The sequence below is a fragment of the Seriola dumerili genome, unplaced genomic scaffold (genome assembly GCF_002260705.1).
Source record: "Seriola dumerili isolate Sdu_G_001 unplaced genomic scaffold, Sdu_1.0 BDQW01001191.1, whole genome shotgun sequence".
Taxonomy (NCBI): Eukaryota; Metazoa; Chordata; class Actinopteri; order Carangiformes; family Carangidae; genus Seriola; species Seriola dumerili.
The window spans coordinates 388,503-403,568 of record NW_019175446.1 but is presented as its reverse complement, the minus strand read 5'-3'; the positions used below and the strand labels follow the sequence as shown (position 1 = coordinate 403,568).

The window sequence follows — 15,066 nt, the reverse complement described above, 5'->3', positions numbered from 1 at the left end:
CCTCCATTTTGTAGCAAGAAAGCTAACAAACAACAGCAGACCCGCTAACAGCCGCAGAAGGAGCCGGTTGGAGGGAAAGAGAGGAGAAGTGAGGGAAGATCAGCGGATACAAATCGCTCCGTCGTCTGATTTGGACTTCTGGCAACGATATTCAAAACCTGGAATACTTTTATGAAGAAACCCTTTTGTTTTTCGTGATTCGTGGACCCTTACTGGACTAAAGGAATGTAAATAATGGAGGAATGGAGCGGGAATTGTAGTTCTACACGTCTAAAAGGTAGGCAAGTCACCACGCCCCACTGGTACATGATGCTGGTGGATATTAATAAATCATATATATGTGCTTATGCTTTGCGAAAAATGAAGTGAATATTTGAATTCTAGCCACTCTTACCGATCTAAGGAGGTACAGCCTGTCTATACTGACAAACCTTTAAGCATCAGAACATATTCAGAACCTTCTAATGGGCCCATTAATGGGCCAGCGGGCTGTATGAAGTTTAACTGTTTATAACTGTTTATTAACCATTTATCCATTTCCTTTTAATTAGCTCTTTCAGTGTTTTTATTTTTCATTTGCCACTTTGAACTATTTCAACTGTTTATTTTAGCTAACTAGTTAAAACACCTGTCCATTACTTTTAGCTAACTAGTGTGTCCATTATTTGAAAGCTAACTGCTAATTTCAATTGCTTGTCCTTTACCTTTATATCTATTTCATCTATTTATCCATACATAAAGTTAGTTTACCAACTTACTTATATTCATTTCTAGCTTAAAATTCATTATTTTTAGGTAACAAATTCAATTGTGTATCCCTTAGGCTACTTTTAGCCGCTATTACTTTTATCTAACCCTCTAAAACCATTTATCCATTATATTTGGCTAATGATTTTAATTTTCAACCTTTTCTCTTTTACTTTTAATTAACTATTTAAACTTCGCTGCCTGCTTTGTAACTACTTTTCATGCACTTAAATGCAACAAGTCGTAATAATTGATGGGCAGCTTTGCTGATTATTGTAAATTTACCTTAGACCAGCATCAGTCCAGTTTATGATCCTACCTGGTTGTTTGTTTGTTTTCCTCCTCACCATAAATATGTGGATATGATTTTTAATTACTTCACAGTTTCTGAGTTGAGTTGAGTTGAGTTCATTAGTTGATCTTTTCATGTACTTTCTGGTAAGAGGAGGCGTAGGCCTTCTGTCCCTGTGCACAGCTCACACCTGGCTTGATACACTGGAAGAATTTAATTGTTGTAGTTAGAAAAGTTTGGATATGAGCTCAAACTTTTGTAACATAAAGAAGATTTCTGATTTTTTTTTTTATTTATCAGGCAGGATGAATTTTGCAAAGGACTAGCTTGTTCCAAAATGCTACTGTACAATGTTTTCTTCAAATACTGAAACCCCTACTGAGCAGAGCTACACCATGCATCAGAAACCTCAAAGCTCTGGAAATAGACGCAACACGCTGCAGATAGCTCCACTTCCTCTGTGTTCTTTCTGCTGTTATGCCACACCACCTCTGCTACAGCACTTATATTTAACTCTCTACCAAATGTGTCTCCACATGTCCATTCTTCATGAACTAAGGAAATCATTTCAGCCTAACAAGATTTTTTTTTTTTTTTAATTTACTTTCTCGTTCACAACTCATTAAATCAAATCAGGCAACACGATACATCACCTCAGGCCAAGCATTGCATGTCGACAGGCTTGCAAACATTTAACTGCAGTGTCGGTGCCTCCAAACATGGCCTCCACCTCTGATTACGGGGGCAGGCAGTATCTTCTCACCACTGTCAGCCCACAATTTACTGATACATCATGACAAGTGTGTTTACCCTCCTGTTCAGACAGCTGTCACTCAGTCTCACCCGTTCCCAACCTTCGCTTTAAGGGCGGAATTCAAATGTTCTTATATTTAAATAAGTATCAGGACAATTTATTTTAAGTCTGATTTTATTATACGGGCCACATTCAAAATGAATGCCTGTTGGGTCTGGGAGGATTTAAGTCTTTCCAGTGATTCAGCTTTGCAGCAACTGAACTGACAGCCAGACTCATCATCTGAATCCAGCAATTAGACCCTCCCGATAAATCAGGACACATGAATAATGTGTAAATTAGCCAACGGTATACAGATCACAATGTGGCATATCTGTCTTTAAAATAACCTCATTAAAAGTGACTAATACATGGACTTAATGCATAAATTATCTTTAGTGTTGGGTTTCTCACTGGAACAGTTTGTGCCCTCTGCAGGTGAAAATCCAGTGAACACAAGCTGTGCATCATGTTGATAATGCCACACACCACTTGACATTTTTCTGTTGAAAGGACAGGCAATGAGGCAGTGTGTGTGTGTGTGTGTCTGTGTGTGTGTCTGTGTGTAGTCGTTTGAACCTACTGCAGCTATTTCTGTAGTGAACTGGTACTTGATGATGTTAGCTAATAACGTGTCCTCTGTGAAAGTCATCATCTCGGCAAATGACAGAGCTGGACAGAGGGGTTCACAAATGAGTGTCATTCTGCGTGCACACACACACGCGCACACACACACACGCACACACACACACACACAAATACACACAGATGAGACGAGGGTTAGGGTCTTTTTAATTTGTTTCAGCATCGTTTCAGAGTTTTTACAAGGCCTTGGGAAATGAGATGAGGATAACTTTGTAATTTGTTGCAGCAAGACCGAAATTTGACCTTCAAAGTCCAAAACACTCTGTTTTTCTCTCCCTCTCCCTTTCACCCACTCACTTATTCTCACACAAACATCTAAATGGCGACTACTGGAGCGTCTTTTGTCGAGTTTCATTGCCACCCTCCGTCTGTGGATTACCCTCACATCAAGGAGGAAACAGTCTTCTGTATGGCCAATGGGACAATGCAGTCGATACAATACTGTACTCACAATTCACTATGGAAAATATAACACGGGACTTTAGGGACTGTCTTAAAATAGCTGAGGTGGGAAGGCAGGTTGAACCTCATGTTCGTTGCAGAAACAGAGGGGTTGTATACGTAGTGGCTGTTGGTGACGTTAGTGGAACCAGTTGTACAGTGATGGTGGTGGAGTGGTCTGGCTCTCAGGGGAAGTCGCCTTTAAACTGTTTGGGCCACCACCACATCTTGACCTCTGCAAGTACAATGGAAATATATATATATATATATATATATATAAAGCTGAATCATGCCACCAAGTATCTGCTCTTTGGTTGATTGAGGACAGGATTCAAGAAAACCTGGTCTGAGAATGTAATCTACTGATATAACTAATAACTAGTAAGAGGAGCTAGATTTCTGTTCTTTTAAAAAGCTGATCTGTAGAATATGACTTTTGGCTGAGCAGAAACTAAGTAATTAAAACAGTTACAATACAGTATTACATTTTTTTTTACAGGGTCATTAGTAATCTGTGTAACCTGTCACATTTCAAAAGTAACTTTCCCAACATGAATACTAAGAAGGCTCACTCAAACTTTGGCACATTTAACTTTAAAAAAAAAAGAAAGACCCTCCACAGGATCCATCATCCATTCATTATCTGTGTGCCGTTATGTTTTAACAGGTCGTTAAGCTGCATGCAAAAAATAATATATCAATATCTGTACAACTCAAGTCACCATTAATAAACAGGGCAAAGCATAAAGACTTAAGGATGGTGTGCCCTGACGTGAACCGTAACATTAACTTTGATAAGTTAATGAAATAATAATCTTAATTCTTTTCATCTTGTTTTTCTTTTTACAATTAATCTGCAGAAAAATTGACAACACTCCCCCTGCTCTCCCAGAAAAGTCAGACCACCCTCTTTTCAGCAAGGTAAGAATATACAGTATAACTACATGTTTTCTGACCACCTCCCTCACTAGCTAAGACTTTTCATACAGTCCCTTACTGAAATAAAGACAGTCTGTGTTGTAATCCTAGAAGCTGTGCTGCAGGCAGGTTTGCAGTTATAAATGTAAATAATGAATGCACTCTCTCCGCTTTAAGGCTGATAATGAGATCTGGTTAAATACATTATCCGATCCCTGCGCAAACCTAAAATCTGCTCAACATCCACATTGTTGCTTGTTGAAGAGGAATGTGATGCTTATTATTCAAGCAATAGGAGAAATATTTTGAACTTTAATCACTCCATATATAACTGCAGTTACATAAAACACAATCATGCATCAGTTGTTCGTCCAAATACAGGGTTACATCTGAAAAATACATAACAATTGTCCTGCAGACCAATGTCAGGTCCAAGGTTTGCACTGGGATGGAAAAAAATGAAGGACTTCATCATACAATACAGAAACTGCAAGGTCTTAACACACATTACCATATACACAATACATCTAAATCTGTCTGCACGGTGAGTCTTATTTTAATAACTAGACGTTTCCAAACATTCCCGTAAGATGTCCCCTGGGCCAAGAGATGCCCCCCCACCACCCCATGTAACTGTACTCACCAAATACCGGTAAAGTGAATGTCTGTGTGGTAGTAAGGGCTGGGAAAGAGCTTGTAAATTGGCCTTCTGTAAACAAAAAGAAAGATTTGTGAAGAATAAACCGTAATTTAGAATTTGTTTATTTCTTCTTAAAGCTGAACCTAAATAATGTGGCCTATTTAATTAACTATGCATTGTACAAAAGCTCTCAGATGGTGTTCTTTATGGAAATTATCAAATGTATCGCTGAAAATAAAAGTGAGGCAAGAAATAATACATATTTTTTAGATAAAAATCTCTTTTAAAAATGATCTTTTAAAAGCAATAATCAATCGCATATCTATCATGATCATAGCAAATAGAGTCTTTACAATAGGACAGCTGTAATTGGTGCTGTTTTAGTTTTATTCCACTAGATGGCGACGTGCGCCTACAGAACTCCCTCAGACTGCACACTGTTACTCTGACTGGTGTCTGTGACCTACTGCTCTGCTGTACTGTTTCTACACCAGGAAACATTATAATGGGACTTTATTTCAACAAATGCCGTTTGAACACCATCACTAAGTTCCCTATATAATCAGTCACAATGTTCAGTGTGTTACAGCTTCGTCTCATGAGGCCCTGATACATTATACTGTTACTGGCAGCACTGTGATGAGTATGTAACTGTATTAAATTAATGGGACAGATGATGAATTAGTCATTATTAAGTCTAATGTGTTAGGAAAAAGATATTATCGTCATAGGAAAATGTTAAAACATCCACTTCATTATAAGCTTCCAGCATCTGTGATATTGTGAAGTGAAAACACATATTACATAACCTGAATATACATAACAAAATGTTGATAATTTCACATTCATCACTGCAGCAAACTCCCCTCAAACTAGGTCTCATGAAGAAAAAGAAACACCCCCTCCCTCCCTCCCAAAGCAAGCTCTCTATTAGCCTCCTGAAACTACTGATGCAACTTGTGATCCGGCTTCTGTAAGAACCTCAGATGGCCGCGGCAAGGTGGGAGGAATATTCATGGTTCTCAAGAAGATAACAGAAGACCGGAGAGAGGGAGAGAATGAGTGAGAGAGCCAGGCCTGTGTGTGTGTGTGTGTTTGTGGGAGGGGAAGGGGGCTCTTGGAGAGGAAAATCAAACCCACCCAGGGCTTTTCATACGTCACTGTTCACATCACAGATGTTCCCACAGACACTCAGTGTGGGTTGTGGGCCGAGGCGTGTGGAGAACCAGTATGGCTAGTTTTCTGGAGTGTGTGAGTGCATTATAATATGTAGGCCTGCTGTGTGCGTAAATGAAGACTTGAACACTGCAGTGATGTTTTAAAATATTCCTTTGAGTAGGAGCCGGACTCGAGAATAGCAGAATACAAAATAGCTTTGTGATACTTGTGAGGGCAGAGGAGATGTTGCTGGTTGTGAGACCTCAAAAATTCATTAATATTCATTAATAATTTATAGAAATTAAAACATTGAGGGCCACAGCAGAGTCTCTGACATCTGTGATAACTGTTTGAAGCCAGACTGATCCTTATCATAAAGGTTATTTGAAACTGTTGAAAGAAGCAAAAACAGACAATGAGCTCAAAAAATGTACATCCCCTGAAATATAGGTTTCTAGATAAAAAATAAGAAAAAAATAACAGAAAGGGAGAAATTGTGTGGGCGCAGCCGGTTTTGTTTCCACCTTCATGGCAGAAATAGGGGAGTTGTTATTGATGGAAATTAAACTATTTAAATACGTGTCAGATGAAAAGAGGTTTAAAAAACCTTCCTCTCCAAAACAGCTTGAGGTGAGAGTGCTGCTCAAACCGCAGCCCTCACTCACTCAGGCTTTTGAAGTGGTTTTCGTGAGTACTGAGAGTTTTTCTCTCTCTCTCTCTCTCTCTCTCTCAGTCCAGACCGGCTGTCTTGTTTACTTGTACGTCAGAGACTGTTTTTACAGGACAGAAACCCCCCTCCAGTTTTCCTGAGACCGGCCTGTGAACAACTTCTCGCTCTGTCACGAAAGCAGAAACTGTTTTCAACACACTTGTTTTCTTTTTAAGTTTCACTTGTTTTATTATTTATTTTTTTTTACCATGGAAGCTCCAAATATTCCCCTGTGTCAGCACAGTGAGCAGCTACAGTGTCCCTGCTGCACCTCCTCACCTCATATTATCATTATAATCACTGTTCTGTGCGTGACCCCTGGCTAATCGCACGAATGCTTAATGACTCATTGACATAATTCAACGCGGGACTTTCCCCCACCTATATCCATCTTTTGAACCCCCCCTCTCCTCCCCTCCCTGGTGCAGCACATATTTGGCCAGTGATGCGTCCCACCAGAATGTTGTCCTTGGCAGCGCGCACATCTCCATCTCTCCGCACACAGATGCTCCTGCGCGCTCCGCACACCCACTCTCGCCTACTGCTCTGCCAAGCGGCATGGCATCTCGAGACGCCCCCGACATTCCTGAAGCCACTGTCACTTCCCCTCGTGTGCACGATCTCTATTATACCGACACCTCAAATATGTCCTAATGACTGACTCGTGAGTGGCACCGACAGGTTGAAGGATGCCACTGCGGTTTTGTGACGAGTCTTAAATATTGCAAGTCGTGTTAAGATGATGTAAAAATGTGTTTTCCACTACTTCCTGTTGTCTTCTAGTAAATACGAACTTTTATCCATCTACCCGATGACACGGTTGAACTTTGCTCCGTTCGCGTGTGTGTATGTATGTGTGTATGTATGTGTGTGTGAGTGTGACGGGTTGGTCTAAAGTTGCACAATAAGAAAAAAGGAAATTCCGCCACCCTCGTGAAGCTCGCAGGCCTTATCGATACGACAGAAGGAGGGATTGAGATGAAACCAGTTTACATTACCTGGGCGGGGGTTCCCAGAAATCCTCCCCTGTGACGCTGTGTTCACCAACATGCCCATATATGGACAAGCCCGTGCGTAATTAGGAAAGGATCTACGTCCGCGTGCTACGCTCTGTGCGTAAAAACACTGAAACCAAAATGTGCCTGTGTAAGGGTTCCTCACCGGGAGCCACAGCGACTGTTATGGTTACAGTATGATAGGAAAGAAAGCTTGTTCGTCCTCCCCACTCCTTCCTGCTGTTTGTGCGTGTGTGTGTGTGTGTGTGTGTGTGTGTGTGTGTGTGTGTGTGTGTGTGTTCTGTCTTAAGTGACACACATTTATAAAACAAACACTCGAGATCATAATTTCCGTTTCATGTGAAGACACTTTACTTAAATACACATAACAAATAAAAAAGACATTGTAAACATTGGACATCATAAGTTTGTCTGGATCAACCGGACAAACAAAAATAATTTACACAAGGAATAAATGTAGCATGTTGCATGACAATATCAGTTGCAAAAGTACAAATAATCATTCCCATTTTCTAGTCTACCATTAGTAAACCCGACTTATGGGCCAGTGGCCGACATTGTGTTTTCTCAGTCTGGATGCTGCCCTGGTTTCTGGGTTTGAATGGTCCTTTGAGCGGTGTCCAGCATCCGGAAGTACCATTTCAATCAGTCATTTCACCCTAAATAGCCTATAGAGTTGTCTACACATAGCCCCCGGCCCTGTGATGCTGCCAGTGCTGACAATGCATCAGCCGGTATTCCAGTGCTGCGCATGCAGAACATGACTCCAGTGTTATTACTTTTCAGTCAGTTAATAGTCTCTGTTGTTTAAAACGCCTCCATCTTGCTTGTAAGCATCAGCTGACAGCCGCTGCTCACATGTGTCAGGACCTTCTGTTTGAGCTGGGCGACCTGGTCCCGGAGCACCGACGCTGTGTTGGAGAGCCCCGCGTTGTCGTTCTTCAAAACTTTCACCTTCTCCTCCAGCCGGGCGATGCGCTCCAGCTTGCGCCTCCGGCATTTGGTGGCCGCTAGTCGGTTCCTCAGCCTCTTGCGCTCCGCCTTGATCCTCTCCTGGGTCTCCAAGTCGATGGGAGACATCGGAGGCGAGCCGTCACTGCTCAGGAGGTCGGGCACCGTTTGAGGCTCCTCTTTCAGAGCGACGAGCCGCTGCGGATGGAGTCCGGAGGCAGGGAGAGAGTGCTGGAACGGGTGCGTGCCGTGCGTCGAGGTCTGCGGGTGGCTCTGCTGGTGTGGCGGCAGGTAGCTGATAGTGGCTGTGGGGTAGCTGGATGCGGAAGAGAGGCTCGTGTTCGGGCAGTAGGCGTTCAGTGTTGTGTAGATAGGAGGCTCCGGCTGCAAGGCGGAGCCGAAGACACTAGAGGCCGCCGCTGAACACGTCGTAACTCCACCGGCACCGATGGACACGTTAGGAGGGGGCATCTGGTTCATCTTGTGCAGCTCGTCCAGGGCTTTTACAAACCCCTCTGCGAACCCCTCCTGCTCATCGGTGATGCCCCGGTTGTAGAAGTACTGACCGGGGGTGGGGGTGGTGATCACACCGTTACTGTTTTGGATGATGAGCCTCTCTAGCTCTGGGGATGCGAGCTTCAGGGACCCCACGTCTTGCTGCCCCCCTTGGTACGGGTCTGTCTCGGCTCTCAGCTGGGATTTCAGGTTGCGATAGGGCTCTGTCAAGTTCAAATTCATATTCTGCTTTAGCAGTTTGTAGTCGTGCATTGCTGCATCTGAATGGCCGTAAGCCGACAGAAAAGAGTCGTCATGATAAAAAGGCTGTTCCATCTTTGTAGACATAAAGTCGTAGGAAAAAGTGAGCTTACCAGCTTCTTATAGAAACACAGTCTCTGGGTTATCAACAAATGTCAGTGTCAGCACAGAGCATGCATCAATTCAGGCACTCGTCGTCTCTCTTAACTGTGCCCCAGAGTCAAAGTGGAATTTTAAAAACAAATCACTCCAAAAATAATAAAGAGTGAAAAGTCCAAGGTCCAACAAGAGCTGTCTTCAGTTCAGAGTCGGCAGCTAAAAGTCTTGTCCAGTGTCAGCTCGCTGCTTCTCTTCTCAGCCCAGTGAAGGAAAAGTTGTGACTGTGAATCCCTGTGAGCTGATGTGTTGGTCTCGGGTGCTTGTTGAGGTGTGTTCAGGCGGGTATGTACGGGCTTTTTTATATAGGCGTGCACACACCGCAGGCCGGTGCCGCGCTGTGATTGGCCGGGCGGCCTCGGAGTCCGTACGACGTCATGTGACGCTAATGCCGGGAAGAGGCGACTGTAAACAAGCCTGTAGGCAAGAGAGCGCAGCGAGGAGGGATCGCAGCGGAGAGCGGTGTCAGAAATAGACGAGCACACTGTTTTTTTATGCGCGTTTAGAGGTTGAATAAGTGGTTGTTGGATAAGCGAAGAGGTGAGATTACTCTGTTAGATTTAAATAAATACGCTTAATGCAGCTGTTCGTGCTCTGTTACACCGTGGAAAAAAAAAAACACTGCGCCATTGCTCGTTTGAGTTAATTCAACGTGTGTTACATCAAACACGGATCTGATCTGTTCATCTGCGACCTGGCGGATGGATTTATTATTTAGCGATTAGAGTCAAGAGTCTGTAGAAGATGTTTACTGTGATCCAAGAATGTAGAGGAAGTCCTCAGGCCTTATATGGGCAGGGTGACGTACCAGTTCCTCTCCGGGAGAACCGGGAAGCCACGCCCACCCCCGGGCCTCATTCCAGCAGCATTCCTGCTCCTGTATAAACCCCATCCATGTGCTAGTTAGTTAGGGACTTTCTGCCTCAGCAGGGAGACGTGAGCTCAGACATCCCAGCTCCAGCCATCTGTGTTCACTGATCAGGACACTTAAACAGACTGTGTCAGAAAATAATCTGTACAACCCTAAATCAGCTTGTCCTTTTCTTTTTCTTTTTCTTTTTCTTTTTCTTTTTTTCATCTTCGATATTGACATTAAAATAAGATTAATTCAGATTACAGGCTGCGTCCGTGTTAACTGTAGTGACAGCAAACTGTGTCAGTGATCAGCTGCAGGACAGACGTCCTACATGATCCTGACGGGGTTTGTGAGGTGCTGCTGATGCTGGGCATGTTGCCCTGAAGTAACGCTGCTTTGATCATGAACGGCAAATAGAGCAAATGCTGTCCAACAAGAACCAAACCCAGTCAATTATCTCAAGCAGGGAGGATCGTGTTCAGTAATTCATCCTTTTGATCTATGAGGCCTGAAAAAAATTATCTTTTCGTTTGGTTTTGCTTTAGAAGCAGAAGAACTGAGGTTCATCCTCTAAGAGCTCAGTGTGCAGAGGAAGGGAAGTGCGATTCCTCTATAGTGCACCTGTTTCAGATGTGGAGAAGGGAACCTTTGTCTCCTGTTTGTAATTCTTCAAACGCCCACACAAACGCAGACAAAATGCCTCCACCGATGTATCCTGTATCCCCGCACAGACAAAACAAGTCAGGTAGGATGCTTTGCCTCGGCAGGAGCTAAATCCTCTGTCTGCACCTGAGGGATGAACCCCCTGATCGTGTTCAGCAGCCGTTTATTCCAGGAACCACATCAATAACAAATCTCTTGTTTACCGATGACAACTGGAGACAAGGCCAGAGCAGAAAACATATTATGACTGAACAATGAAATATGGAAATGGACTCGTCCTCATTAAAAGGAGCAGATCAGTGGTTGCTAAGCATTTTGGTCTGATGAACCTCTACAGCCCTATCGGATGAGTTCAAGTACCAACCATCATCTTCCAAACATGAACAGACTTTAAACTGGATGTTTATTAGTATTAATTATATAAAAGAGCATAGTGTTACAATCTTTTTTTAATATAACTGAATTTCTGTGCTTACTAGGTTGGTTTTGTCAAGTTTGAATTCATGCCACTACCACTGAGGTTGGTAGGCAGATTTAAATAATTTAAGATCAGCCTTCAGCTATTTAAAATAAATATCAAGATGTATTTTTTAATCGAACCACAGTTTCCATTGTTCAGTTAGAATAGAGTTTATTAGTTGAGCATTAAAGGCTTTGAAGCACAGCAAACTAAAGTAAACAAGAACATCATCATATTTAAACAACTCAAAACTAGTGCTGCTTATCTTCTTATCTGATTATTTAACCTTTGCTATTTTCATCCACTAAATGTCAGTTTCTGTGTAGCCAACCTGTCCTGGAGAAAGAGGCAGGATCAAGCTTTCAACATGTTTTCCCGTTGGCAGTGAGCAGTCATGACTTTGCTGTAACAACATGTACACGCTGTGTTTCATAAAAAAAAAAAAAAAAAAAGCATACACAGGAGTATTTGCTCAGACAGACCCTGTTATCATGTTTAGGCCTAAAGGGAAAACTGCTGTTAGGACATAGAGTTACTCAACATCTTTTACAACTGTCACAGGAATTTTCTCCGCTCGGAAAGTTGGCTGAAATCACCACTTTTTTTTAGGGTCTCCATGCCTGATCATAATTAGCTCATCTCAGGTAATTCTCTGGTATTCAGAGCGACTATTTTAATTCTATGCCTTTTTGTCAGTATCCATGGGAATATGTATAAACAGAGGAAAACAACAGTTCCTGGCAGTGTTGTTCCTCCACTTTGCCACCTCCCTTATAAATTCTATTCTGTGTGCAGCTGCCTGTTTCTGCTGCTTGCTCTGCTCTGCTTTGGGTTTAGGTTTTTATTCAGCGTTGCGGATGAGGCTGACCACAGTCCTAGTGACATTTTGGCAAAGCACAACAGTATAGGGTCCAGAGTGGTGAGTGTTTACGGGAACACTCGTGAGGTGGCACCGTGCCATCCTGCCAAATGTTAGTCAAAAACACTCATGTTACCCAACCAGTGGGAGAGACAAACGTGTGAACGAGGCTGTGGCAGATGTACTGTGTGTTGTACATTAATATGTGATATTGTTTTTGTCGGGAACAATCTCTATTAATCACCACATCAGTTGTGCTTTGAATTTTGGGCAGATTCAGCTCTTAATGACATGAGGTGATTAGTTGAACACTTCAGTTATCAGGTTTCATTTTTTGCGAATACAAAAAAAAAAAAAAAAAATGTTGCCGACATCTTAGTCACATCTTGATTAGTCACATCTCTGTTTAGTCTGTTTAGATTTAGTGTTGTTCTGTGAACTCATTTACAGAAATTCCTGAAAATGAGTTCTGCTTTTTTTTTTTCTCTTGCTACAGAAGTCCTTGTTATTGACAGGATCTGTTCTACGATTTGGTCTTGATATATATATATTTTTTTTTTATGCATATTTTTTGGGCAAACTTTCAAAGGGTTCCAGGGCAGGACGAGCTGCCTGGCAACAGACTCAGTTTGAACAGTTGGGATCAAATGGATGAGCGCCAAAACCAGCTGAGTGTTACCTGCTCTTGTTCCTGGGACAGGCATGGCCTGAGGGTGGAAGGAAGCTGTTTACCGTAAGATTAAGCAAAGCGTGCGTGTGTGCGTGCATGTGTTTGTGTGTGTGTGTGTGTGTGTGTGTGTGTGTGTGTGTGTGTGTGTGTGTGTGTGTGTGTGTGTGTGTGTGTGTGTGTGTGTGTGTGTGTGTGTGTGTGTGTGTGTGTGTGTGTGTGTATGTCAATTAGCACGTTTATCTTTTAGGGTGGAGTACTCATGGGTGTAGTTTTTTTTTTGACCACAGTATGAACATCTGCATGAAGAACAAAGATTAATATTTTTTCAGGGGAATTTTTCTTCCTATTCCCATTTACTTAAAAATTACTTTTTTTTTTCTGAGGCCCGTAAAAGATAATAGAGGTTGAACTTTAGGTATTTTGTGCCTTTATTTCTAAAGCAAGTAGGAAATGATTTATGATGTGTGTGACCGAGTGTATTTTAGTGCACAACCAAAAGGTATAAGGCGCCTCTTTCCCCTCCTCACTCACACAATGTCACCAATTCCTACACATGGGAAAAATCCCCTTAATTTCTTCACCCTATGGATTCTGTCTTTTAACAAAGCAGGCTTTCACAATAAGGTGCTTATGGTGGGGATTGAGCTTTCCTCACCTCCTCCTCTCAAACCGTCCCATTGTGCCTCGCCACCTCTGCACAACTCTCCTTTTGTCAGAGACGAGCCAGCAGCCTACTTGTCGTCTGCCTCTCCACAACGCAGGGCCCTTTTGGTTGGCGAGACTGATCCATCTCTGTGACTCAGAGCAGCCGGGGCAGCCGAGGCCAATCAGAGGTCAAAGCCCCGAGCTCCCTCCTCGCATCCTTGCCCTGAGTCTTTCCCCTGACCTTCGCAACTCCTCCAAACACCCACTCAGCAGAAAAGAGTCGCGGTTAGCACAGGGAGAGCGGGTGGGCAAGGGGAGAGAGAAAGACAGGCTCAGTCAGATGAGGTTTGTTTGTGAAGTGCCCTCTTGACAGAGCGGCTGACTCCTTCATTTGGACATAATGGGGCCTCTCATCCATAGCGTTGCTGTTCCCCTTTGTGACTGTGGTCACTTTATTGCCATGTCTATTAATAGAGTGATCCATCATCATTTACTTCATCATCATCTTCATCCTCGTCAACATCACATGATGGCCTGATGGTGTTTTCCTCTGCTCCACTCCGATAATCCCAAACAGCCGATGTTGATGTTGATTTATTAACACTTCAGCTTCAGCCTCAGTCGACCTTTGAGTGCCACTAATTTAAAGGCTGAAGTTCAGGAGCTCTCTAATCAGAGATGCTTGATTGACTCTGAGTCTGACGAGCATCAGTGTGTCTAATATTGCATGACAGCATCAATAGAAGATTTCTGAGGTCATGCAATCTCATTTCATTCTATTAGAGGAACTGAAATGGGGGTCACCGACCCACACCCTAATTGTACCAGCACATACTTTCAAAGGACTGGTAGCATAAATATAGAAGTAATCATGGGAAGCATTTTGTGGGAATAATACCTGAGAATTACATTTCTACTTTGATTATTAGTGTGCCTGATAGGATTGGTTTTTGGCTAATGCTCTGAGGATGGCGTTGTGGTTTGGTTGGTCGGTGGGTCCACCACTTTGGTCCGGACGGAAATGTAACAGTAACTACTGGATAAAATTTGTGTATAGAAATTAATGGATCCAATATCAGTCCTTCTGTCTTTGGTGAGTCCCTGACTTTTCCCTTAGCGCCACTACAAGGTGGACATTTGTGTTTTTGGGTGAACAACAACCACTGGACGGACTACTATGAAATTTAGTACAGAGATGCATTAACCCAGACTGAATCCAAATAACTCTGGTGATTCCCTAACTTTCCATCTAGCGCCACCAGCATTTCAAAGTTATAATTTGTACACTACTTTTAGTTTACGGTCAAATACCTGCAAAACCGATTACATTCCCATTAGCCTAATTAGCAACTGTTAGCATACCATGCTAAACTTAAGATGGTGAACATGGTAAACATGATAGCATTTAGCATGAAGCACAGCTGTACCTAACTACAGAGCTGCAAACATGGCTGTAGATTCTTCAGCCCAATTTGGATGTGATTTATGTCCCTGAGGGAGGTGGGGTGATTTTAAAATTTTACCCCTGTCCAGAGCATCCATGTCGGTCATTTTTCACCCCCACCCCAGTTATAATTACAGGAATTTAGGAAAAATTTTCCCCCCCCCCCCCCCCCCCCGTAATGACAATCCTATCCAAACAGGATTTCAGTTGTGTTTTACTTCATTTTCACTTTTTAAAGATTACATTA

General features: G+C 42.7%; 1 protein-coding gene across 1 annotated transcript; it reads right to left on the bottom strand.

Moving 5' to 3' along the window:
- Positions 1-7,692: 7,692 nt before the first annotated feature.
- Positions 7,693-9,488, bottom strand: LOC111238108 (transcription factor jun-B-like). Its single transcript, XM_022767509.1, has one exon. It carries the CDS (start codon positions 9,151-9,153, stop codon positions 8,167-8,169), a length of 987 nt encoding a protein of 328 aa, XP_022623230.1. The 5' UTR covers positions 9,154-9,488; the 3' UTR covers positions 7,693-8,166.
- Between the last annotated feature and the right edge of the window lie 5,578 nt (positions 9,489-15,066).